Source organism: Phaenicophaeus curvirostris, chromosome Z (genome assembly GCF_032191515.1).
Source record: "Phaenicophaeus curvirostris isolate KB17595 chromosome Z, BPBGC_Pcur_1.0, whole genome shotgun sequence".
NCBI lineage: Eukaryota > Metazoa > Chordata > Aves > Cuculiformes > Cuculidae > Phaenicophaeus > Phaenicophaeus curvirostris.
This window is the reverse complement of record NC_091431.1, coordinates 39124343-39151133: the sequence shown is the minus strand read 5'-3', so window position 1 is coordinate 39151133 and position 26791 is coordinate 39124343. Positions and strand designations below refer to the sequence as shown.

At 39.4% G+C, this 26791-nt stretch overlaps 1 protein-coding gene across 1 annotated transcript in view; it reads right to left on the bottom strand.

Moving 5' to 3' along the window:
- Nucleotides 1-15480: 15480 nt before the first annotated feature.
- OSTF1 (osteoclast stimulating factor 1) overlaps nucleotides 15481-26791 on the bottom strand; it is a 28527-nt gene continuing 17216 nt past the window's right edge. The window contains exons 5-10 of the mRNA XM_069881211.1: nucleotides 25985-26038; nucleotides 25440-25547; nucleotides 24914-24963; nucleotides 24720-24798; nucleotides 24154-24252; nucleotides 15481-18403 (exon numbers count right to left, since the gene is read on the bottom strand). Of these exons, the coding sequence (XP_069737312.1) occupies nucleotides 18345-18403; nucleotides 24154-24252; nucleotides 24720-24798; nucleotides 24914-24963; nucleotides 25440-25547; nucleotides 25985-26038 (449 nt within the window). The 3' untranslated portion in view covers nucleotides 15481-18344. The remainder of the gene's footprint in view (nucleotides 18404-24153; nucleotides 24253-24719; nucleotides 24799-24913; nucleotides 24964-25439; nucleotides 25548-25984; nucleotides 26039-26791) is intronic.

Here is a 26791-nt window from a genome sequence, read left to right as displayed (position 1 = left end):
ATTTTTTTTCTATAGAGAAAATGAAAATTGCTATGAATATTTTATCAGATATAAGAGTTACTTTGGCCTACTTTGAGGCTAAATCTGATGTGTCAAGTGCATTTAAAGACAAAACTTTATGAAACATATTAGAATTAGAAAAGCAATAGCAGATCAAGCAGTTTCCACCAGAACACTATTGTGATTTTAGCAGTGGTCAGTATCCTATTTTTCACAGCATGACCAGGTTGTCACCTACCAGAATCATTGGTGCTACACTTGGTCAGTAACACAGCGTCAGAAACTACACCTTGTGGGAGAGATCAGAGTCTTTCTTATCTCCAGAATAATGGATGTATCCCCAAACACTGGGGTTCACACTTTATCTGAAATTTTAAATCTGCTTCATACATGAGTATTCAAAATATCCTTCATATTGGTTTTGTTTTCTCTGGCTTTTGAATACAATTGCATGTATGGGGCTACGTAGGGTGAAAGATCATTTATATTTTCAAGTGCACTGGTCCATGTTACACAGTGAAAATACAAAAAAAAAAAGATGGAAAAACAAGGAACAGAAGATTATTGTCAAGAGGATTTGGGATTTTTTTTATGATGCTGCTACAGCTGAGGGGAAGATCTAAACATCTTTGGTACAAAAGTAAACTGTTAATGTGTACCTGATAAGCATCAGCTAATTCCATAAAATAGAGCATTTTTTTATAAGACATGAATTAGGATCATGTATTAATAGCAGTTTCATGGCTTACAGAAGAGTATTGCTAGTATTGCATTTCATTTGGACTGAAGAGCATTTAGCAGAGCTATTTAAAAATTATTTACAGAATCTAGGCTAGTTTTATTAGTGGAAAGCTCTTTTTAATTCATGTAGCTAACCCAGAAGTCTACAGAAAGTGAATCTCTTTTTCACACAGAGAGTGAATGTCTGTAATAAATGAAGAAAAGATCTTTATGCTAGAAATAATTCTATAATCCTGCTTATCAGAAGCTGTGTAAACTGATGATACCTGTTGTAAGTAAACTTTCATTCACTAATTGTGAGCAACTTTGCATCATTGCTACGTATAGTTATTGCATTCTGTGCAAAACTCCTGCCTTAGAGAGGTTGCGGCTCAATGAAGGTATGTTTCCGAGACAGCTTGTGATGCTTCTGTGTTAGGGAAAAAAGGAACTGTGAGAAGAGGAGCAAAAGTAGAAAGAATCACCATTCATATCAGTTCTATGTAGCTTTCATAACAATTTCAAAGCATAGTTCTACTTTGAAGAAACGCATCAGATTATGACTGTGGAGTAGTGCTAAAAAAGGGCTGATGCAGCAGAAGAATTCCAGGCACAGCAAAATGCACCCAAATACAACTTACTTAGTAAGCATATTGAGAGGTAAATTAGTCATGCTTCAGCTGTTGCATGACAACACAACATTTTATGATTTATAGAACTCATCTAACAGTTCATACTTGCACTTCTAAATTTTACCAGGCTTATTTGCAAAGAAAACTTAAAAATGAGTTTAAGGATTACATGGTCAAGTCCTAAAAATAAACAAGTGTCAAATAGCACTTTTATCTTGGCATATAATTTCATATGTTACCAACAGAGATTGACTCTTATTTCAAAGCTCAGCTTCAACATAATAGCTATTTGCAGCTCACCATGCTCTGTTCATGCCCAGTTTACAGAAGAGAAATATTTCCTCTTCTGCAGTGAAATAAGAATGACAAATAGTTTCCACGTGTTTTATCTTTAAATCTTGATTTTTCTCTTTTTTTTTTTTGAACATTAGGCAGTTTCTTAACATAAGGCTCCTGAAGCATTTACACACTTCAGTGAATCTTTCATACTCAGTCCTTCATCAGCTTTCAACTTTTCAACTTTGTACAGGCATTTACTAAAAACAGTGGCATCCTTCTGGGTCAAAGTAGCCACCTTGTGCTTTGCTGTGTTTTCAAAATTCTTTAAAAGGAAGTTTCAGGAGCATTGGTCTAAGAGTTCAAAGTAGAACTGTGTCTCTTCGGCAAGCTCTTCTCCATCTCATATGTCACAACTTTCCAAAGAATTTCTTTTACATTAGATACAGCAAACTCAATAACAACTACTGCCATGATTGCTTGCTTAAATAAAATCATCATGTTTTTTCTGTTTGGACAGTAAGTTATCTCTATGGTCAGTGTCATGGTCCCTTCCAATGTATGGGAATGAGAGCAACGACAACAAACAATTAAGTCCAAGAAGCCTGTCCTTTCTGCAGTGCCTTAAGCTGGACCTAAACTTGTCTAGACTTGGAATGTATTTAGCCAGACTAGAATTTTTTTTAATTTCTCCTTGGTATTAAAAAATATTCTTGTCTATTTTAAATCTATAAATTGACAAGACCTTCTGGAGATAGAAAAGCAGCACAAAACCAAACTGAAATTATAAGCGATTTGGGGAAACAAGAGTAGGTTCAAGTAAGGGAGCCACCCAAGTCTAAACCAGTAAACAGCCTCCTGATGGCTCAGTACTTGCTCTCCAGGGCATGGGGCAAGCAAAGTAGGAAGAACTTCCAGGGGGAATGCAAAAAGACTTTTATTTGTCCAGGCCAAGTTCCAAAAGTAATCTATTTCTTTTTTCTATATCTTTGCAATAGAGCAATACCAATGCACGTGTTGGACTAGCCTTTGCCAAACTATTTGCAGTACTATTTAAGGAATGTTTTCAAAAGTGTCATTCCTGAGCTGAGAGAGCTGGGGTTGTTTAGCCTTGAGAAGAGGAGGCTGAGGGGTGACCTCATTGCTCTCTATAAATACCTGAAAGGAGGTTGTAGAGAGGAGGGTGCTGGCCTCTTCTCCCAAGTGACACGGAACAGGACAAGAGGGAATGGCCTGAAGCTCCACCAGGGGAGATTTAGGCTGGACATTAGGAAAAAATTCTTCACAGAAAGGGTCACTGGGCACTGGAACAGGCTGCCCAGGGAGGTGGTTGATTCACCTTCCCTGGAGGTGTTTAAGGCACGGGTGGACGAGGTGCTAAGGGGCATGGTTTAGTGTTTGATAGGAATGGTTGGACTCGATGATCAGGTGGGTCTCTTGCAACCTGGTTATTCTATGATTCTATGATTCCTTGTAATCCAACATCTTTACCTCAGTTGCAAGTATAAGTAACAAAGTAATGTATCTGAACAGGTGAATTTTTGAACATAAAAATGCAGTCCTGATTTTATGGATAGTTTTTTGGGTTTATTGCAATTCTTTGTCATTTTTAGGACTACAAAAAGGGGCTGAGAAGAAGCACTGTTGCTGCTTTGTGCACAGTATTTGTTAAAACATGACTTTTTTCAGACAGGTTTTTACACCACGATCGAGATTTAATAAAAAAATACATTGCTTAGAGTGGCTTTATGAAGAGTTTATTACTTCTGCTTTCTCACTCATGTGACCAGAAGAACGCAATACAGATGCTTTTTAACATAAGAAATGAGAGGTCACAGTAACTTAGTGTCAAATTAAAATTGCATGCACCTTTCTTAGATCAATTTTAAGAGGATGTAGGATATCTACAGCCATTACAAATGTATGTCTGAGATGAGAAAAGAATATCTTGTCTCTCAGTACTTAAGCACTACTGAATTCTTTTCAAGTGTTCAGAAAATATTTCTGAAGCTACTTTAAAGTGCTGCACATGGTGTGCTATAATCTTACACAGGCATCCTGTAGGATGTGAAGCTCTGAAAGGAACTTGCCTTGACTTTCAGATTGTTCATCTTTACGTTACCAAGTTTTCAAAAGCACAGCAGCTGTTGCAGTAAGCCATGAATTCATTTTTATTTTCCCTGTGGTATCTGTTTCAAATTAGTTCATCTAACTACTTAAATATTTGAACCCCTCACCGTAAGGCTGGAATGTTCATGGGTTTTATTACTAAGGCATTTTTGTTTTTCATTTTAAAAATTACTACTTCTCAAATAGCATATCATAGAAAACCAACATTTTATAGATGTGTGGAATTTGCAACACTATGGCAAATAGAAGGCTACGTAAAAAAAGCACTGTACTGTAGATTTCAAATAAAATACTGGTAAACATATTTCAAGCATCTTCCCAAGCAGCCCTGCTTTCTAATGACTATTGATTCTGTGTAAGTAGATTGAAAAGCTAGTATCAAAATGATGGTTGCTATCAAATGAGTCATAGTTTTTTTGCATGCCTATAGTATGATGGGAAAAAAAAGTTAGACCTACTATACTCTTTTTTTCTACAGAACTTAGCAATACGTGGTGAGGGGATAAATTCTAGAAAAACTGATAAATGTCCTTATGCATGCCAGTTGTTCAAAGAACACGGATGTTGACTCTAGGAAAAGGGCTAACTCTGAAGCATGCTAACATACTCCTTTTTGCACAAGTCTTGCCAGGAGAAGTGACTTCTACAAGTCTGGTTTTCTCTTAATTTATAAGCCTTCTCTGGCCCTATAAGGATTAATTTCCTAATACCTAAGACAGCAGTTATCATGGTAGCCTTGGAGCACACAAGGAAACAATACACTCATACTTTCCTAGAAGAGAAAACTTACTCTAAAAATTTGTGTTGTGACATCAAATGCTGAGAAAGAGGGCAACTGAAACAACAACAACAAAAAGGTCAAAAGTGAAAGAACTAAAATCTTTCACTGAAGGCAGGAAACTTAGTTTCTGCATCGAGAAAGACAGAAGTTAAATGGTGGGAAGTGAAACAGAAAGGCAGGAAAGAACACTGCTCATCACAGTTGTAATGAAAGAGGGTACTTGAGCCAAACAGATTTAAGCATACGAAAAGCAGGAAGCTTCTGAAATTAATACTGCCTTTGCTGCATTTCCAGCCAGTGACAAGAACAGAAAGACTTGTTAGCAAAATGGGAGAGAAATTGTTGTTTCTTTCTTCACTGCTGAGCATGGTGAGAGTGCAAGGAGCAGTCGTCTTCTATGACTAGGTAATGCTCATGTTCAGCTGTAAAAGGACAGTAACATTGAAGCTACTGATGGAAAATAAAATTAATAAATTCTATATACCAGAGGCTTGTCAAATGAACCAATCATTTGACTGTATTTCTTGCCAGGAATTTTTCAGCATGTTGGAGCTGTGAAAAACAAAAGCTCTTACTAAAGTTTTGTTGCTAATTAAACTGTCTGTTCTTTATGAGCCTGAGCAGGGACATGCAAGGTCACACTCTCCTGCAAGTGGGTTAATAATAATTACAATATAGCAGCAGCTGGTTGAGCCTTCACTTAGAAAGATGAATGTGCAGACAGCACACTTGAAGTGTATGCTCTTAGGCAGACCAGAAAATAAAACAGGGAAAGGCTCCCTTTGGAGTGCCTGATGGATGGGTCATTAACATATGCGGCTGTCAGAATAACAGTAGTCAAAAATGCCTTCTTTTCCAGAGGAAAATATACTGTAAGATGTCATTAATGTGCCCTGACCTGACAGCTCTGAAATTTCCTGGTTTCTGACACATTTGGTGTTCCAAACAGCATGGTCTTCCTTTTCTTTTTTTAAAATATAATTTAACTAAGTATGCACTGACTACTTGACTTGACTACTTCACAAAGAAACCAGTTTAAATATATCTTCCTTCAATGATGCAGCAGCTAGCAAATACTTGTAAATGGGAATAAAACATGGCAAATGGAAAAAATTTAAAGTGGGCTAAGAAACATTACCCTAGCTATGTTAGCCTGGATTGCCATTAATAAATGGAAAATACTTGTTCAGTCAATTGGTTGTGTATGGATTTATCATTAGCACAAATGCATTGACATTATCCCTACTGTTACTCATGGTGACTTCTATGTTGGATCAAACAAGGGGTTTTTAGCTAGCACAACTAAAGCTGAAGAGGGTTTGAGTGATCATGTCTCCTGGCTTCAGGCAATAAAGCTCATACACAAAATTACCAGCTGAGAAATGGGATTTTCTCTGTCCCCATGACATATTTTGATCAAAAAAAGAGCTTCTCATAGTGGCTGCCACATTGTCTGAAAGGCAGAACAACTCTCTACTAACCACCCCCTTCCCCCTCCACCCCTGGCCCAAGTCCGCTGGCCCCTTCTTTCCATTAGTTCAGTAGAAAATACTGCATATTAACACAATTTATCCATCTTGTGTGAAAGGGATACAGCAGTGTAACTATAAATTCACTCAGCATATTTGACGGCAGGTAAGCTGAATTGATTTTCCATTCTCTGTCTCTCAAGAGTTTACTTCCTTGATAAGAGACAAGTCTGGATGAAACCTTGGTAAGCAGTAAATCAGAAAGGCTTTATTTCATTGTTGTACAGTTGGACAAGTTTCAGTGACCATTACACTTACTTTTATTTTTTAATTATTTTTTTATAATGTAGCCTAATATTGCCCTGGGGATGCTGGAAATAGTCAAGGTTAAGAGATCTAATATTCACTGAATAAGTTCATGTACTACAGATTAGGTTTCATGTTTGACCCAAAGCACCACTTTATTACTCGTACTAGTCCATAAATTCTACTATTTCCAAAACCTGAAATCTTTAAGACTTTTTTTTTTCTGTTTTCTTAAGCTTGGGCCTTTAAATGTTCAAAGTATTTTAGACATTGTAGTCAGTGTAATAAAAGTTCATGCCATTGTAACTACCCAGCCACACGATACATTTCTGATCCAAGCTATTTATAGTTTATTTCAGATACAGCAAAGAAGGTTTATAAGGAGCAGGAGAATTAAAAGAACCCACTGTGGCCAAAATATCTTTAATTTTTGAGTGAGATTGGACTTGTCTTAGTAGAAAGGCTTTGCTTCAAGCAAACAGTTCTAGTATTAATAAAGCTGAGGCTACAGCAGGTAGGATTTGGGATAATACAGGAGGGCCAGTAGGTCAACATGTGGTTTGCAGAAAACCTTAACAGTTCTGCTGTTCGTTCAAAGAACTCATCAAACCAAATACAGGCAGACAGGGGATCTGGTTTAGAAAATGCATGAGTATGTGAGGACATGTCTGCTGCCCAGGGCTGCTTCTAAGTGAAGCCTAAAGATATATGGTTTCTAAAACACCATGACATCTTGCTCCACTCAACTACCAACCAGTCAAAATCCTGTCAAAATAAACGGCATCTGTCTGTGTAAATGAAAACCTTCATGGTAGGGAGCACCCTCAGCTTTCTGAAAGCTTTTTTTGACTTTATTCCTCTTAAATTTTGCTCCTGCAGACTGAAACCTTGTCAGCAATGTGGCCAGCCTCACATACAATACTGAGAGTGACAGGGGATACTACTTGCACCTCCTTGCTGCTGTGTTCATGGTGCTGTTTCTTTGGAACAGCCGTACCTCGTTCTCATACACTTGTAATATAAAGACAGAGAGCAGAGTTGTTGAGAAGACTGACCATTGCTAGATGGGTGATTGCATTTTACAAATAAACAGCACATGCCTTCCTCCAGTCAGGTGAAGATTTGCAGCAAGATTGCTTGTTATATGCTTGCTGTGGACCTGTGCATGGCTTGTTGCAATGCTAATAGGTGCAGTTTAGCTGCAGTTAATCTCAGTTTATGCTGTAGGTAATAGCTGGCTACTCAAAACACAAGATTGGAGGGGTAAAGGGAGAATACCGAGGCAGGGAAACCCTGGAAGCTGTTTTTAGCACTGTTACCAGTGACCCCTTGTGGCTCAGATACAGCTGTGCTGGGAGAATGCTTTGCTTGAGCCAGGATGTAACACTGCCGAGGATAATCTGCATTGCAGATTATTGCTTTGCATATGCAGGTGTCCAGTTTGCTGCTTTGCAGATGTCGTTGCCCACTTTTCCCACCCTGTCCTCCAGCATTGACATATGAACTGTCAACTTGCCTTGACACTGGACCTCTCCTAAACCTTGTCTCAGGAAAAGGACAAGTTAACGGGAGATCACTTTAAATGTTGCTGAAATCTTGCAGCTTCATTCCCCTAGAGAGAATTTTTACCATAGATTTCTACCTACTTACTTCTCAGTCACTGCCTGACATGCTGGTATGTTTTGGTCACCTTAAATTCAATCCACAGGTATTAAAAGGCTTTACCCATGAAGACTAACCCAGTTCATGCACAAAAATTCTGGCAAACCACAAGATTTAGTTGAAGGGAATGTCATAAACCCTGTGATTTCCTAGGCATTTGCCCTCCTTTTCACTTACTACAAACTCCATTTGTCCACACTAGTGCAGAACTGAACATGGCAACAGTTTGGGGCATTAGGACTGAGTAAAATTTTTACATTAACAATAGTCAATAAAATTAAGCTAACTGAGAATGCAGTGACTTTTCTTGCCTACAAATTCTATATGTTTTACCTTTAAAAGTGGGAAATAACTCACCTTTCCAAGAAGGCTAGGACATTAAATTAGCAGAAAATACATGTATTTTTTTTTTAAGGAAGAAGAAAGATACAGCACATCTTGAAGTGTAGGGGTGCAGGCTCTTGCCTCTGCTTTCTATTTCCTTCTTCCTACCCCCCCCGCTATATTTATATATAACGTTATATATTTGAAGAAAAAATAAAGGAATTATGGATGAAACTGGAGGTTAAGTCCACCAGCTAAAAGCTGGAGCAAATACACTGCAGAGATAAGAATTTAACAATAGAATTCACACATTAATGCTCAATCAGAGAAACCATCCTGAAGTTACAATTGTCTGTACGTATAGCCATACTTTCTTTCTCTTAAAAAAAAATTGTACTTTATGCCAATTTGGGCAACTTTCATTCAAATGACCCCTTACACTCCCAGAATGGCCTAATTCCAGTTTCTGGATGTAGTTCCACAATAGCACATTTCAAGAGTCCTCCTCACTGCAAAACAGTTGGAAATAGCCATTTCAGAAAAGCAGTTGAAAAACAACTGACTTCAGACCACATCTAAACTTCTGTTTGAGCCTGAAAGTCTTATGATTGACAAAACACTTAGTCACCCATCCTGCTCTGCATCCACAACAAGTTTAGCTCACAGGAACACTCCTCAGCTAGGTAAAATAAATATTTGCCTGTTTATTGAAATGATAGTACACTATTGAAGGATTGGGTAATAGATTTTTGCAAAGTGGCAGTATTTTTTTGATCAAATTGAACACTTCCTACTGCAAACACAGAGTAAGCATTCACATAAACCAAGATGATTATATTTAATGAACTGCTCAACACAGGAAATTTTTTTCTGTCTTTTTATCAGGAGTACCAATCAGACTGTTTTTGTACAAATAAGGCTCTGTTCTCTGTTATGCAAACACAAGTCTCATTTTACAGAAGGGAATTATCAAAAATTAAAGTCAATAAATTCATTCAGTTTAGTGGGCAAGTAATATTCTCATGCTATCTTATGCTGCATCTGTCAACCAGAAACTAAGAGACTGGGCAGAGTTTTCTTTAGCTTCAATTTACTTGGCTGCCAGTGCAGCTGCATTTTGCAAAGTCCACATAGTCAGCTTGTGTAGACAGTCAGTTTGTACAGCATAATGATTAGGATCTGGTCAAAACAGAAAACAGAGTTGCATAGAGGAGGTCTGCAGACGTCATACTTCTGATATGGAAAGTTTTGCTCTTTAAATTAAAGTAGTAGAACCATTTAGGTCATTAGCGTAGTGCAGCCCACTTGATAAGGTAAAGTGATGCATTTGGATCCACGAAGCCTGATATGTGATCAATTTTCAGAGCAAAGTATGCAGCAAACAACTAGTTAACATAACTTTACTAAAGATAAAATCAATACGATTGGTTAAATAATAAAGGTCTGATATATGAGAGCAAAAATCAGTAATACATTAATACACTACAGTCTGGGTCAAATTGTCTTTTATCAGAAATTAGAAGTACTCCAGAATCAATCAATGCTTAGTGGCTCTTAATTATTTTGTCAAAAGCATCATTTTTCAATTTGTATCTTATTACATGAAGTGTTAAGCATTTTTTTTCAAGTCATGTCTCAAAGCATTAAGTTAGAGGTACATAAAAAGCAAATGTGAAAGATACTTCTAATTCTTTCACATGAGAATGAAAATCCTCCTTCTGGATTGAAGCCAAAGCAAATGCTTCCTGAAAATCAGAAACTGAGCTTTGATAAATGATCTCTTAATTTTAAGAAAGCTCCAAAACAAGCCATATATATGTGCACATTTTAGTTATACACTCAGGTAACAGTATGTTCAGGCTGCCTGTATAGATTTACAGAAAAATAATACTGTTATGTTTATGTGCAGGTACTCAAACACTTGGTTTTTCCACAGTATATGCCAGATTGCTCTAACTCTCACCTTCTGGCAGCTGAGGAGACATGAGTTTTTACTAATGCACAGGTTCACAAAAATGTTAGATTTTTGAAGTCCCATGTTCTAGGTTTAGTTCTTAATTTATAGTTTTCCTTCTAAATATTTTACTTTTAAATATTGAAGGAAATGCAGGCAGTGAGGTAAGGAGAGGGCTACAGTGTGCTTCACACAGTCATGCAGTTTGAATAACTGGAAAACTAAAATCAGGACAAGAATACTAGCTTTTCCACTGGAATGCAAAGAATAACACTATATTGGAGGCAACAGGTGTCACTAGGAAAAAGTGCAAAGCCTAACCTCAGCTAATTAACAGCTAACAGCCCTTAAAATGGCAATGTAACACTGAAGTGGAATTTCCCTAAAACAATATGAGTAAAACTGGAATCTTTAAGTAGAAAAAAAACTGTGGAAGCTGTCTGGTGTGGCTTGGCTTTGGGTAGAACTCAACAAAAATGCCTTACTAAATACAAGCATCACCTGACTCCTGTGTAATAATGGCTTTTCATTTTGATTGACCTCATCACACCTATTTAAGTAGAACCATAGAATCATTAAGGTTGGAAAAGACCTCTAAGATCATCCAGTTGAACCGTCAGCGCCTTGGCATCCTCAGAGCTCTGGTAAGGTTGCAAGAATGAATGCAACCATCAAAACACACATTACAAAGCTGATGATAGAAACCGTGCTACCATGGACCAAGTGCGTGTATTTAGCCTTATTACGAGTCAGGACTGCCCCAAGAGAAGACTTTGGGGTATCCCCATACGAAATTTCATTTGGCCTCCCATATATAGGAAGAGAAGAAGGTGTGCCAATGCCTGAAATCAGTGATATGTATCTTAAAAGCTATTTGTGCAGAATAACTCAATCTCTTGCAGACTTAAGGAAGCATGGATTCCTGCCCCAAACAGCTCCCCTGGTTTTCAGCCTACATCAGGTACAACCTGGAGACTGGGTACTAGTGAAATCCTGGCAAGAGAAGGATTTAGCACTGACATGGGAAGGACTCTTCCTGGACAACAGAAGCAGACATAAAGACTAAAGAGAAGGGGTGGACCCGTGTCACTAGGTTAAAACGGTTGGTGGCTCCACCTCCCAGCAAACGGACTGTGAAACCAAGGGGTGATCTTTTGAAGTTAACATTTAGGCAATAAGTTGGGATAAGTCAATAGCTGCCAAAATCGATTACAGAAAACTATTAGGAAGTTACAGAGAGTCACAAGGGGCATTGGACTATTTGCGAAATCTGTAAAGACTGCAAAAATAAATACCTGCAAAGGAGACTGGTGGTACCGTAGTGTGTTGGAAGTGGCAGCCCTTTGACAACCTCAAAGGTGATTTCAGGTATATATATTATATGCACTAAGCCAAGGGCAAGACTGGATTAGTCTCTATATTTGCCACCAAGAAGAATCTAAACTCTGCTGTTGGCTGCAATCCAATAAGCACTGAGTGATGGAAATATATGCTATACCAGACCTTGGCTTATGACGGCTGCCTGGACTCTGCGTTCACCTCCGGCTATACCCCAAGTTCTCTGAATAACTGTTGTAAAGGTTATTTACATCTACACATCAGGGGACATTCCAGTCTTAGCTGCCACACTCTCATATATAGGCAGAGTTACAAATAGTGAAGTTTAACCAACAGTAACTTGGGGCAAATACAATTGTGGGTGGGAAGAAACTTGGGAAAAGGAGGAACAAGATTGGGAGTAGGGTGCCCTAAGGTATGTTTTACCAGGGAAGAACACTGGCACCTATCAGATGGTGGGGCAATCCAAGGTCAATATAAAGAACAGTTAGTAGAGAAAGTTACACAGCAATAACCAAACTTCATCCAGTCAGGGAAACAAAAAGACAGTAACCAGTTATATAATAAAATCTAAGAGAAACTGCAGAAGCAACTAGGATTCCCCACTTTGGGAAAAAGTTTATTTGTAGATCTCACTGAAAAAAGAGCCAAGGAACTAAATGTGTCTGGTTGTTGGGTATGCGGAAGTCCCCTAATCAGTGAAAATCAGCCTTGGAAAGGAACCAGCCTAGATCCTCTCCATTATTAAAATGCAATCATTCAATCAGTTCAGAAGTAAAGAAAAAACCACTGGGGTGGCTCCTAGGTTCCAAAGTAACTGGCATAGAATGAGTAAATCATACAGGAGACAGAAAGCAGGTAGAAGAGACCCCCTCACTGTAAGCAGGTGTACACCTACAATGGCATTCATGGGACCTGGTGGCCTGAAGAACCCCTATGGTATTGGTCCAAAGTTAATACCAATGGTACCAATGCCACTGAGGAAGGAATATTCAATTGCTCAGAAAATAATCCATTTCAGGGGTTACCAAGGATCCTGAAGTTCTGGAAAAAGTCAGGAAACACCTCTAAGAGCTGGTGAAAAACCCCTGATAGGTTATTCCAGTTTTGTGGGAAGAGCCTATTCAAAGCTACACAGTAATTGGGAAGGGAGTTGCACGTTAGGAATAATCCAACTGCCATTTTTTATGTTGCCCCTGAAGGTTGGGAATAGGTTAGGAATTTCCTTGTTTGAAGACTTTTTTAAAAAAGGGAAAAACAGTTCAATCATAGAAGTCGGAGGAACTCAAACCTGGGGAGAAGACAAATAGCCCCCAGAAAGAATCATCCAGGCAAATGGGCCAGCCACTTGGGCTCAAGATGAAAGCTGGGGCTATCGGACACCTGTTTCCATGTTGAATAGAATAATTAGATTACAGGCAGTAGTAGATTTAATTACTAATTGGACAGCAACCGGTCTCCAATTATTGGTCAAACAGCAAACACCAATCAGAGGAGCAACATATCAGAACAGGTTGGCTTTAGAGTACTGGCAGAAGAGGGAGACATATGTGGGAAATGGAACACTTCTGATTGTTGTCTTAAAATAGATTATAATAGCCAAGCAGTAATAAACCTCACAACTGAGATTTGAAAGACTGAGCACATACCAGTCAGAAATGGAAATCTATGATATGCTGTTGGTGGGATAATCTCCTAGGGGTAGCTTGGTGAGGGAAAGTGGGCTCCTTTTTATTATGTGCACTTGCTGGGTTACTCTTTTTACCATGCTTCATGCCACGTTTTATATGACTGATTTCCAATGTGGTTGAAGGAATGCAGGTAAGCAGGATGCCGATACGTTCATGAATGGCAGCCTCAGGGCAGAGTGAAATGGCCCAAAACATCATGGTGCTGAAGAAAGGAGATCGGAAGAAAGAACAAGGTGAGAGGCTGCAATTAATACTGTGTAAATTAGAACAAAGTAATGGGCTTCAGCAAAAATGTAATAAATAAAAGGGGGTGGATTGCAAGAATGGAAGGATAAATTTTGCTTTAGACATTTTGTATGTTTAACTATTTTGCAAGATGCAGTTGTTTTGTGGCAGGAGATGACATGCAGACAGGAAGCCACTCTCCAGACATGTTAACACGGATTAGATAACCTTAAAGAATAAACACTTCCTTGACAGGAAAGGTCTACAAACTGAAATCTGTGATAAGGCAACCAATCACAGAACAATGTGAGCCCCAGCCAATGAGAGATGGGGACAGGGAAGCAGGTATACCTCAAATTCTTGTAAACTGGTGTGCTCTCCTCTTTCAGAGAGACACATCCAACTCAGATGTATATTTTAAATAAATTTTTATGCCTTTGAAACAAAATTTTGTCCTTTTTGATGTTTTTACCAGTAAACAAGTGTTTCTCACATTAAGTAACACAAGTCCAGAAAACAAAAATAGGCTTGTGCTGAGCTTATGGACTGAGGTTCTCTATTTCCCATGTATCTCAACCGCTTTACAGAGACTTGCTTCAGACCTTCAAACGAAAATATATCATCCAGTTTGCTTGTGGTACTTTATGTCTTCACACCTGCTTTAGGTTAAATCTCACTAAAGTCCTTTAAGAGATAGTCTCTTGAGAGAATAAATGGATTTTAACACTAAGAAATAGCTGATACTCCAAACAATCCATCTCTGTAACAAAAAGCTCCCAAGTGATGGTGGTGAACAGATATAGATCCTCTGATGTGCACCTTGGGACTTCAGTGAAAGCTCCAGCTCTCTAGGGAACAGAGTAGATTATGGACCCTTTTCGGGCTGCAGAACTTTATGCACGTGGAACAGCTGAGCACCAATTCCCTGCCAAGATCTGTGCTGTCCTACATGCACCAAAAAACCCCATCTAAATTACTGTTATCTTTGCACCATGCTCCCTCAGTCTCTGACCTCAGGAACTGCTCACAACTGCAGGAAATTGCCTCCATTTCTGTCACTGAGAGGGTGAACATTGGCTGGACCACAATAACTTTTCCAGGGACAGTGCTCATGGGTCAGGTTGAGTTCGTCTCACAGAAACAGCTCTTCCGACAGAGTTCTCTGGTGTGCTATAGTCTTGTTCTACAGATTCCAAAGGAAAGCAGGCAACTTTGGTAGGCAGCTAAAGTAGTGATGCAGATTTCTAGGAAAGGTTGCAGACTGGACCCATCACCTTCAGCATCAATTAACAGCAAACATCAGGCAAATGAGTACCTGATAGCTTTTCCTCTGCCACAGGCAGACTACCACCAGTCCAAATTCTGCTCCAGAACTTGTGATATATAGTTACCATTTGCTGAAGTACTTTTGTACTATTATTTTTGGCTTCTGTACTTATTTTTATTGTGTTGTTTTACGCAAATCCCAACCATTGCTTTTTCATGTTTAGCAAATGATGATACTGGTTTTGTATCAAATTAATTTATTCTGATGAATCCTATTTCGAGTTCTTCAAAACCATTTCTGCTCATTTCTGTCTCTTGATATGATCAAAGTACAATATGACTGGCATTATCTTGAAGCACTTTTTGTAACTTCAGCTTACCTCTGGGTCAAGAAACAGGAGACTGATAGCCTGCTACTTTTTACCCTGCCCCAGTTTTCCACTTCAATGGCTTCATTAGATGGTAGTGGCTGAAAACAAATCTTTTATCCAGTGATATATGCTGCATGCTCAAACAGCTGGCTTTGTAGCCAGTCACATTTAATGTGACCTTAAGTGTTTTAAGCAATTACATTCTATGCGATGAACATTCAAAAGCTGTATCAAGTAAGGCGGTTTTGTCCTCTTAAAAAATAATAACCTGAAGACTGACCACACAGACTGCCTAAGAACAGTTCAAGAAATGTTCCATTTTCTCTTCCAGTAAATACAGGTTAAGCATTTTAATTTTTATGAAACTGACAGAGAATTTACTGATTGTTCTAAAAAGCCTCTAAGAAATCAGAACAACTTCTATCCCTTAACAGCACAGCACCTCTAACTGAAACATAGCTGATCTTCAATAGAAAGGTGCACACATGATTCAACCAGAAGCACAGAATATTCTTCAACGTGCAGTCAGGAAACACCATGAGCTTGACAACTTTTGTTTTGCTGCTCTTATTAAAAACCTGGTTTTCCTGTTGTTACAAATGTGAATGTAGCTGCCCTTGTAAAGTCCTAAATTTATCCAAAAGCCTGTAGCAACACAAATACTTGAGAGAAGGGAGTAAGTAGGCTTGCATAGCGACAATAGTAAGGCATCGTATCATCTTACTCCAACTGTAATTTCTGCTAGCTGCAAGACCTTCCCTCTGCTTTCTATATCAAAATAGAACAGCTATCATTAGGCAAAAAGTAATTTATTGCCTGAAAGTTTTCACAGTGATTTGTATTTTACAAGATGAGTAGGGAGTTGAACAAGAAAAAATAAAGTTGGGAGCTGTAGGGGGAAGCAGTAATTTTCCTCCTAGAAACAAATTACAGCACTACCAAGCTGCCTTGTAATGTAAATGTGCCACCCTCAGGACAGTCCAGTGAGGACTTCACAGGCAATCTTTGGGACAAATCTTACCTCAGTCACCATTCTTCCCCTACAGCACCTACACCTGTCTGCAGGGTCTTCCAGCAGCAACCAGTTCCACAGAGGTGCATAATGTTACATTTTTCAACCAAATGCTGCAAGGAACTGCTACGATGTTGAACCCACAACTGCAAAAGACATCACACTAAGAGTTATTTATGAATACACTCTGCCTCCAAAGCTTGATAGAGAAAATGGTGATTGGAGAATTGAGAGCCATTCTCCCCATGGCCACTGAATAACTTTGTGAGCTTCATATGTGCAGGAAAGAGACTTATGTCACACAAATGAACCTTCTTGCATCTCTAGCCTCCTACTACAAGTCCTTTTTTTTTGCCTGCACTGTAAGATTGCAGCATAACATATGGCCTGACTGGGCTAGAAAAATTAGCTGGCCAATAAAAAGGAGAGTCTCTGTGTATAAGTCACGTTCAACAACTGACGTAATGAAAGCTGGAGAGAAAAATTTGGTGGCTTTGGTTTTTATTTCTTCCCCTGTAGGATCTTCCAAGTTCATACAAAATAAAACATCACTGTTCAGCTGACCAAAGTATTTCATACGTCTAAACCATCTGTTCCATGGTTTTAACACTTAAACAGTTTAGAATTATATCTGCAGATGACTACTTGTGCAATGTCTCCATCTTACACAGTTCTAGTCAATCAAACATTGCCTTATTTGGCAAGTGCTCATTTAACAAGCTTTATCTGTACCTAGTTCTTTCCAGAATAATACAAATAAAAAAATCTGGTTCCATATATTTTAAAAGTGGGATGTTAAGAGTCCTCTAGACTTCTCTTAATCTCTAAAATACTTAGTGTGATGTTTATTTATCCCCAATCTTTTCAACAGCTTTTAGTTTATCCCCAATATTTTATAAGAGCATTTTTTTTGTCTTTTTAAAGCACTTTTTTATTTTTTTAAATACAACAAACCGCTGAGTTAGACTAAATCTATTGAAGTTGCTAATATGAAAGTTAGCAACAAAAACTGAAAATAAGATTGAATATCAAAAACTTCTAACATATTTCACCATCACAGTAAGAAAGTATCCCTCAGTAGGGTATAACATTTGGCTGCAGCTATTTGAGCCATCTGAAGGAAGAAATTGGTTTTTAACTCTGCAGGGAAGCTTGGAGGTGGCTCAATTTAGTTTTTAGTTCTCTCTAATTCACAGAAAGAAGCAATAAATTTTAAAAGTTCAGCTTCAAATACCTCTTCTAAAAATACCTGTGGTATATTTGATATACTTTTTTCCTCATTCCTTCAAACAAACTTAAGGTTTGAGGTAATTTAGGACAAAATATAAGAACACTTTTAAAAAATAAAAGCAAGAGATCAGTAAAAAAAAAATTAGGCAGAATAAATAAAAAAATATTCTGCCATCCTTTAACTATGAATTATTTCAGCATAATGCACTTCAAAAAGCAAAACAATCAAGTCACTAGGTCAAAAATTAATTGCATTTCCCAAGGAAAAGTGACAAGCAAGCATTTCACCTGAGTTTATATTTCAGGGATTGGGCCCACAGCACTAGAGAAAACAAGGCATCCAGGGACAGATCATCCCATGTCATTCTACTCTTCACTTAGAGGGGTACGGGAAGGAATGAGGGGAAAAAAATGTTATGATTTTTTTTTAAAAAAAAAAAAGCCAAATCTTGTCTTGCTGGCTCTATGTAGGCAAAAGATGGTCACTCTCTATAGCTGAATCTCCATTCATATCTGCCAGTCATTTACTGGGTCTGCCAACCCTATCTTATCTGCACAAAGCAATCTATATCTAGGGAAGTTCTGGGAAATGTTAGAAATGGTTTCCCGCTCTCCCAGAGGGACCTTTCAGTTTTTGGGCTGTGTTTCAGAGATGCAAGGCACTTGCTGAAAGGGCCCGAGATGAAACCTGTGAGTTTAGAAGACGATCCTTATTCAATAAGGGTATGCCACACTTCCCCTGTGAGATAACTTTGGAGGAACTCCGATTTAAAGTGCAGCATCTTCTATCACACATGAAGATCATTCCTTTGGAAAATACGATTTCACCCTCTCATTTATATGCTATATTGGAAGACTGCAATACTCTAAGTAAGATATTTTTACAGTTGTAAAGATATGTTTTGGGAATGACATAAGCAACGCAAGCTGTAGTTCTTTAGGTTGAATGAAAAAAAGCTAATCGGAGTCTTCATCATCGAGGTATTCCTCCGCATTACTTAATGTTCGGATTGTACCTGGAAAGAAACAAAGCACTCTCTTAATACAGAATAAAATTAGAAAAAGCCTCACATTTGCAATGCCTGTAAAACAGCACCTGGGAAAACTGATTCCTCTGTCACTTAGAAATGTTAGCACTACACAGATAGGGCTGTAGATCTGTACCTCAAAGATACAGCTAAGCCAATAATCACCTCTTCTATATATAAGATTTAGTCTGTTTATGACCTTCAAGAGCCATCTTCTGGCTCCTTGGAAGTTGTACAACTCTTTAATTCTTTTTTCTATATATTAGCTTTAAATCACCAACGAAAGGATGGTTGAAAGGACTGGGTCCCGGCAGCTACCGCGGGGCCAGTGGAGAAGTGCCCTCTCACTAACTCAGCAGCCTGCTGGAGCTCGTGTGTCCAAACACCATCCACCTGCAAACTGCAAGGCTGGGGGAACAAGAGATGGGGAGTGGCAGCAAGTTCCTGCCAGACAAAGGAAACCTGCTCCTCTCAACCAGAGAGCAAAACCCCAGATCCCCCAGGTGAACAAGTACCATGTGCTGCAGGTGGAATCCAACCCTGAGGATGAGGATGATGGCTCCCACAGCCTAGAATCCTTTCCTAGGCTGCACCATCCTCAGAAAAAGATAAAAACATCCTCCATTAAGAGGAAGAGGAGGGTGATTGTTGTAGGGGACTCCCTCCTAAAATGAATGGAGGGACCCATTTGCAGACCGGACCCACTCCACAGAGAGGTCTGCTGCTTACTGGGGGCATCAGTGAAGGAGGTAGCTAGAAAACTTCCTTCCCTGGTCCACAAGACAGACTGCTATCCTCTGACAGTAGTCCAAAATGGTAATGATGATCTAGTAAACAGAAAGACCAAAGCCATCAAGAAAGACTTCAGGGCCATTGGGAAAATGATGGAGGGCTCTGGGGCACAAATAGTATTCTGCTCCATCCCAAGGCTAAATAAAGAGGAGCTGGAAGTCAGGAAGAAGAATTCGATTAGTGCCTGGCTCTGAGCCTGGTGTGAGGAAAGGGGCTTTGGCTTCTTTGATCATGGGGTGGCTCAGGCACCCCCAGGCTTTGTTGCTAAGGATGGGACACGTGTGTCTCATAGGGGGGCTAAAGCCCTTGCTAGAAACCTAGCTAAGCTCATAAATCGAGCTTTAAACTAGATGTGAAGGAGGAGGGGGTTGAGACCAGGCTAGACAGGAGCGAGCCTGGACGTGGAGCACTGGTGATTCGGAGAGGGTGTGCTGGAGAGGACCACCAGTACATCACCACACAGAAAGTGGGGGAAAACACACCTGGGGGTGCTAAGGGAGATGCAGGCACTCTGGTGCTAGCTACTCCAGTTACTCCCAGGCAATTGGGAACAAACTCTGTTCCCTCTAAGAGGGCTGAAGGATCGGCAGCTCAGCTGAAGTGCATTTACACCAATGCATGCAGCATGGGCAATAAGAAGGAAGAGCTGGAAGCTGTCATAGGGCAAGGAGCCTATGATGTCGTTGCCATCACGGAATCATGGTGGGACGACTCATATAACATTAGTGCAGCTATGGTGGGGTACAAACTCTTCAGGTGGGATAGGAAGGGTAGGAGAGGAGGCAGGGTAGCCCTGTTTGTAAGGGAGGACTTGGACACCACTGAGACGGATTGTGGCGATGAGGAGATTGAGTGCCTGTGGGTCAAAATCAGAGGAGCCCACCAGAAGGTAGATTTTGTGATGGGAGTCTGTTACAGACCACCCAGCCAAGGAGAAGCAGCTGATGAGCTCTTCTATTAACAGCTGGGGTTAATCTCTAGATCAATGCCTCTTGTTCTTGTGGGAGACTTCAATCTTCCTGATATCTGCTGGAAGTACAGTAGGGCAGAAAGGAAGCAGTCTAGGAGGTTCCTGGAGTGCGTGGAAGACAACTTCCTTGCACAGCTGGTGAATGAAGCAACAAGGGAAGGTGCCCTCTTGGACCTGCTGTTTGTGAACAAAGAAGGCCTTGTGGGGGATGTGGCAGTAGGTGGACGCCTAGGACTAAGTGATCATGCCATGATGGGGTTTTCTGTTCTAGGTGAAGTGAAGAGGGTGGTAAGCAGGACAGTAGCATCAAATTTCCAGAGGGCAGACCTTGAACTCTTCAGAAGGCTGGTTGGCAAAGTCTCATGGGAGACAGTACTTAAGGGCAGGGAAGCCCATGAGGGCTGGGAGCTCTTCAAAAAGGAAATCCTATCAGCTCAAGAGAAAGCCATTCCTGTGTTCCAGAAAAAAAGCCGGCAGTGGAGAAAAACAGCTTGGTTGAACAGAGATCTTGAGTGATATCAAGAAGAGAAACGTTTATGGGCTCTGGAAGAGGGGACAGGCCTCTTGGGTGGACTACAGGAGGGAAGTGAGATTGTGTAGAGAAAAAAATCAGCAGGGCTAAGGCTGAACTAGAAATCAGATTGGCAAAGTCTGTGAAAGATAACAAAAAATCTTTCTATAAATATATAAATAATAAAAGGAGGACTCGGGAGACCATACAGTCCCTATTGGACGCAGAAGGAACAACAGTGACAGGGGATGAGGAAAAGGTTGAGGTACTTAATGCCTTCTTTGCCTCAGTCTTTAATTGTAAAGAAAGTTGTTGCATCTCTGTATAAACCCAGGAGCTACAGGAGCAAAATGAGGCTCCCACAATCCAAGAGGAGGTGGTCAGAGCCTTGCTAGCCTGACTAGACACCCACAAGTCTATAGGGCTGGATGGGATTCATCCAAGGGTATCGAAGGAGCTGGCAGATCACAGAATCATAGAGTCACCAGGTTGGAAGAGACCCACCGGATCATCGAGTCCAACCATTCCCACCAATCTCTAAACAACATCAGCCAGCCTCCAGTCCAGTAGAACTTCCCCAGTCTTCCAGGACTGTTGGAAGATGATGGAAAGGGCAGCACAACTGAGAGAGCTGGGGCTGTTTAGCCTTGAGAAGAGGAGGCTGAGGGGAGACCTCATTGCTCTCTACAACTACCTGAAAGGAGGTTGTAGAGAGGAGGGTGATGGCCTCTTCTCACAAGTGACAGGGGACAGGACAAGAAGGAATGGCCTGAAGCTCCACCAGGGGAGATTTAAGCTGGACATTAGGAAAAAATTCTTCACAGAAAGGGTCATTGGGCACTGGAACAGGCTGCCCAGGGAGGTGGTTGAGTCACCTTCCCTGGAGGTGTTTAAGGCACGGGTGGACGAGGTGCTAAGGGGCATGATTTAGTGTTTGATAGGAATGGTTGGACTCGATGATCCGGTGGGTCTCTTCCAACCTGGTTATTCTATGATTCTATGAATTGGTGGAAGAGCCTCAATGGTTTTGTTCTATGTACCTAGCAGACTGCCATTCCTTGTTTAAAATCAAACACATTCTGTCTATTCCTTCCCTCCCCTCTTTTCTCACTTACATTTTTTTTCCTCAATAAATATTTCTTATATCTACTTAATAACCTTTTATTTTCTCAAGGATAGTAAGCAGAAAACAGGAGCAGTAGAAGTATACTCATTGCATGTGCAGCAGTGCCTGGAGAACTTATCTACCTGTGGGACTGTTAAAAGGTAAAAAGTATGAGCTTTCTGTGACAGATGATTATTTGCCTACAGATTTTATAAAAATGGGAATAAGAATATGGACTATATATGATGTATATTACTGTAGTATATTGTAGTACACTCTACAACCGAGAGCCAGAAACCACAAGATCCTAGTCAGCTCAAGCTTTGCAATAACATATTAGGATAAACTATTAAAAATTAGCAAGTGCAGACACAACAAGACCAACATACTTCACAGATGTGATAAACATGTTATCCTAGACTTCTGGAAAAATTAAAATGAGTAAATTTAAAACCGACCTGCTCAACTGTTGTGGTAGAAGAAATCTAAGAAAATGTTTTTCTTTTGCTTTTTGGGTAGGACAAGCAGCAGTGGAAGAAAGGAAAGAAAAGCAGTTGTAGAGTCCTATCCATGCTTCAAGAAAGGAAAAACCCCAATTCTTCCGTATTACAGTTGCTCCTTCAATTCAGGAGCGCAAATGACACAATCTTTTTGCATTTCTATGACAGGACTTTAATAACTTTCATTTCTTAAAATATATTTCAACAATCTTATTTGAATGAGTTTGTGTGTTTGTGTCTGTATACATATAAAACTCAAAAAACCCACTGAAGTGGAAGCAAAGTAAGCTCCCTTGGATAAAACCAAATAATGGATTATGTAGAAGCCATATCCGAACAGGAAAAGTGTGAAATGGGACAGGAAGACTACTGGTGCAGGACTGAACCTCTGAAAAAGAACAATCACCTCGCTCAAAGACATTGATAATACTGAAATGTAGAATCAATAGCCACAGAAGAATGAAATGAATATAATCAAGAGCATACAAAATACTAGAAAAGTATACATATCAGTGGTGTCACAGAGAATAGAAAAGGCGAGATTAAGACAGAAAAACAAACAAGAAAGCTAATATTGAAAATGCAGTTACACTGAAAACATCAGTTCTTATATCAAGGCAAACAAGAAAAGATACGTGTGAAAGTACTAGAAACTGGTGATACATGAAAGACTAATGAAGAAAAATCAGTCAGCCATGTAACAAAATTAATTTAAAGGAAGTGAAGCAAATGCACCAGAAGTATACGTTTCATTTTCTTATATCAGCTAAGTTAACCCAATTGTTAGGGACATCAGAACAGAGATTGCTCCTCTACCAGGTGCCTACAATTGATGTGAGTGCCCCTAGCCAATTAACACAGAAAAGAAATGCAGAAACAAAAAAATTCTGCCCTTTGTTAAAACTGCTTTCTCCAGAGTCAAAATTGATGGAAGTAATCCATTAGGGTTTTCTAGGAAATCTTGATGTCACCTCTGTCAAAAAGCTGGATGGTATTTTTGCTGCAACTGCTCTTCTTGGGCTTCTAAAACAGCAGTCAGCTATTGCACCATTTAATTGCCATAACTGCTAACCACCCACAGGTTAGCATTCCCTCTGTTCTTGCTAACCATGTGACAATAATTACTAGACTGCATATCCCACTGGCACAAGCTGTAACTCTGCATGTGCTTTTAAGCAGGTTTGCTTTGTAGGGTTTCCATGTTAAATTCAGCCTCTTGGATACTACACATAACATCAATTATGCATACTCAACAATTCAGTCTTTGTTCAGTTCTTTAAAACAGCCTTGAATCTTTTAAATTCTTTTGTATATGGACAGTGTTCTATTAGAACAGATGAACCTAAGTAGGAAGCAGGATGACATTATTTCTTTATTTCTCTATTAGAGAATCACTCAGAGATACGGGAACAGGAAACTTAAAAAAACCTAGCAATCAGAAAATACAAGAGGAATGTCTGCTGGGTTTTGTTTGGCTAGTTTGGAGTAACAGAGAGGCATAAGGGGTAATATGCCACATTGTTTTACTCTCATATCCTGTCCCTCCTAGTATGCTGCTTTTAAAATATTTTCTACCCTTGTTTTCTTTCTGTCTCTCCACACTGAAGGGCCTGTCTTCCATTTCCTTCCTTTTCTATTTCCACATCTTTTTAACACTTTTGCCTCTGGCTCACACAAGATAGCATGTTGTGTGGAGTCAGCAACACTGAATATGAAAAAATACATAGCTCTGCTGTTCACCTCTCAGGTGAATGCTTCCAAATACAACTCTCAGCCTATGCAGCTCCCAAGCGTTTTATAGAGCTATCAACATATCAACAGTTACAAAAACATGTATCAGAATGACAAAATCAGAAATACCTGCACTCTGTTTCTTCTTAAGCAGGGAAGCACAAACTGCATTGGTTGCCATGTCTAAAGCCAGTTTCTTCTCATTGTTCTTCAGATCTGTTCTTGCTCCTTTATGATACAAAATTTTCAACATTAATCACTGTCCCAACTATCCCTTGACTATGGTACTACAATACAAGTTTCAGTACTCAGCAGAATGGGTAGAACAGTAACAGACACATCTCATCTGTGGACTGCTCTGAAGCAGACTAAAAGCCATGGATGCTCTCCCACAACTTAGTGTTGCCTAGGGAATTCAGTGGCTGCTCTACCTTTACAGGAAATACATATTATTGCTGTTCTGGGGTTAAGTGCCTAGTTTTGTCTGTAAAGCAGGATGAAATTTATCTTGAGCAGGTGAGATGTCTACTTTCCAAACAGCTACCATAATTTTCTGCAAGGCTCAAAGTCAGGCAGGTAAGCTGGCTAAGAACTGTACTTGGGTTATAGGAAACAGTCAAAAAAATACAGATTAATAAACATTCAGGAATCTAGTCTGCCACACAGATTGTTGAAACCTTGGTCAAGATCTTTACCCTTTGCCAGCAGCATCTCTACAATATCTGCATAACCTTTCCATGCAGCAGCATGCAAAGCTGTGTCTCCCAATTTGTTCTGTGGAGTTAGAGGGAAAAGCAACAGGATTAAAATACAGCAAAAAACCTTTCAGCTTGTACCAAAGATGAAACACATCACATGTTTACTGTAAAGGTCTGCTGGTTTAACCTACCTGTTGATTTAACTCTAGGTTTCCCTGGGTAAACAGAACATCCACTATATCTGCAGAAAATAGTGGGGGGGGGTGAAATAAAGAAAAAAAAAATTAGCGGAAATGAAATAAGCTTTTTTGTGTTCATAGTTTAAAATTTAGTTAATATTAAGCAAAAAAGCAATCCAATCAGCTAATGAAAATCTGTAACAGTTAGACTGCTTGAGCAAGAAACCACCAGTCACAAAGAAATGCTACTGCATAAAATATCCAAAACAATACAATGCTTCTTTTTGGTGTCTTGTTCTTCCCACTCCACTTCTAATAGTTATGCTGATTAGAGTGCCTGCTTCAACAGCAACAACAAAACAAAGAGCATCTGATGGAGCTGAACACCTCTTCTAGCTTTAAGTTTTCTTTCAAAAAAAAATAGACAGACACGTAAAAAATCCTGCCTTTTTCATTTAGTACTGCAATTTTAGCAAACAGGTTAACAAAGAAAGCAAGAAAAGCAGAAAACAATCATTTAAAAGTTAATTCTCTGTACCTTTGTGGCCTCCGTGGCATGCCCAGTACAGAGCTGTGTTTCCAGCTTTGTCTAAGCCATTGACCCCAACTCGATTATCCAAACACTCTCTCAACCAGCTCAGGTTGCCTGAAAGAAATTCAGTTTTTATTACTTTTTTCTTTGAAAGGTTAACAGAACCATTAAAGGCATGCAATTCTTCCTGCAGGGTGTCAGTCCTATGCATTTATGAGGAGAAACAGCGATTAGCAGCAAGACTTATAATTCATAAAAAGAACAGTCCAAGACATACCAAATATCTTTTCTTCAACTCCCAGAAGACCTTTACATCCCTGCGTAGTTAAACAGCTGGCAGCAAACTCTTTTCTGTCTATACAACCACAGAGTGGCTGTTCTACCAAGCTGTAAGCCAGCTCAGCTTCTTAATGCTGCAAAACCTACCAAATAGCTTGTTCAAGATACCAGACAACCAAAACAGGCAAGACAACTTAATTTTAAAGATAATATTATTTTGGCAGAAAAGAAATAAATTGTCCTTACACAACTAAAACCCAAGTTACACTTACCACGTTTGGCAGCTTCATGCAGTGGGTTATCAATTGACTCAGCTTGCTCTGCCACTGAAATGAAATGGAGAGTAAATTCTAACTACTTCTGAAACTGAAGAGGTATTTGACATCTGCATGAAAACAGAACTTTGATTTATTCCAGAAGAATCAGTAATACATATTTGATTCTTAATGAGAAAGGAGATCTGTGAGTGACGGACTAGTCAGGCACACTTCAATTTCCTGTGTATGGGAAAGCAATTCAGAAAAAAACCTTGTGGAAACTTCAAAGCACAGCATCAAATTGATCAGTGGTTGCAAGTCACTGGGAACCTGGCAATATTTCATCTTGATTGTGACTTCTCTTTTTGCACTTGTAAGATGGTTTTGAGCAGTAAAATGTGGTGAGCCTTTTACCCTACAGTTTGCTGTGTGTAGTTATGAATTAATTATTTCCAAAGGGTCTGTGAAGGAGAACTAAAAAAATCCACTGTCTACAGACTTTCTATGTGTTGTACAGAGCTTTTATTTTCCCTTTAACACTTGTAGGAGGTCTGCAAATCAAAAATGCTTAAACAATGAATGTAGCAACAGGCAGATTGATGTTCAACCTTCTGTAGACCTTTTGTTCAACTCAAAACCGTTACGTTTTACTAGAGAGGAACAGCAAGCAGTTCCTGGTCAGTGTTGTTGCAACAGCAAAAAGAAACTCAACAGCATGGTGAAAAAGTTGGAAGTGGGACCATGATCTGAAAACTCTTTTTAAAATACTTTTTTTCAGATGAAAACCCCTGCCTATTAAGGCTACAGGCAAACAAGGCAGTG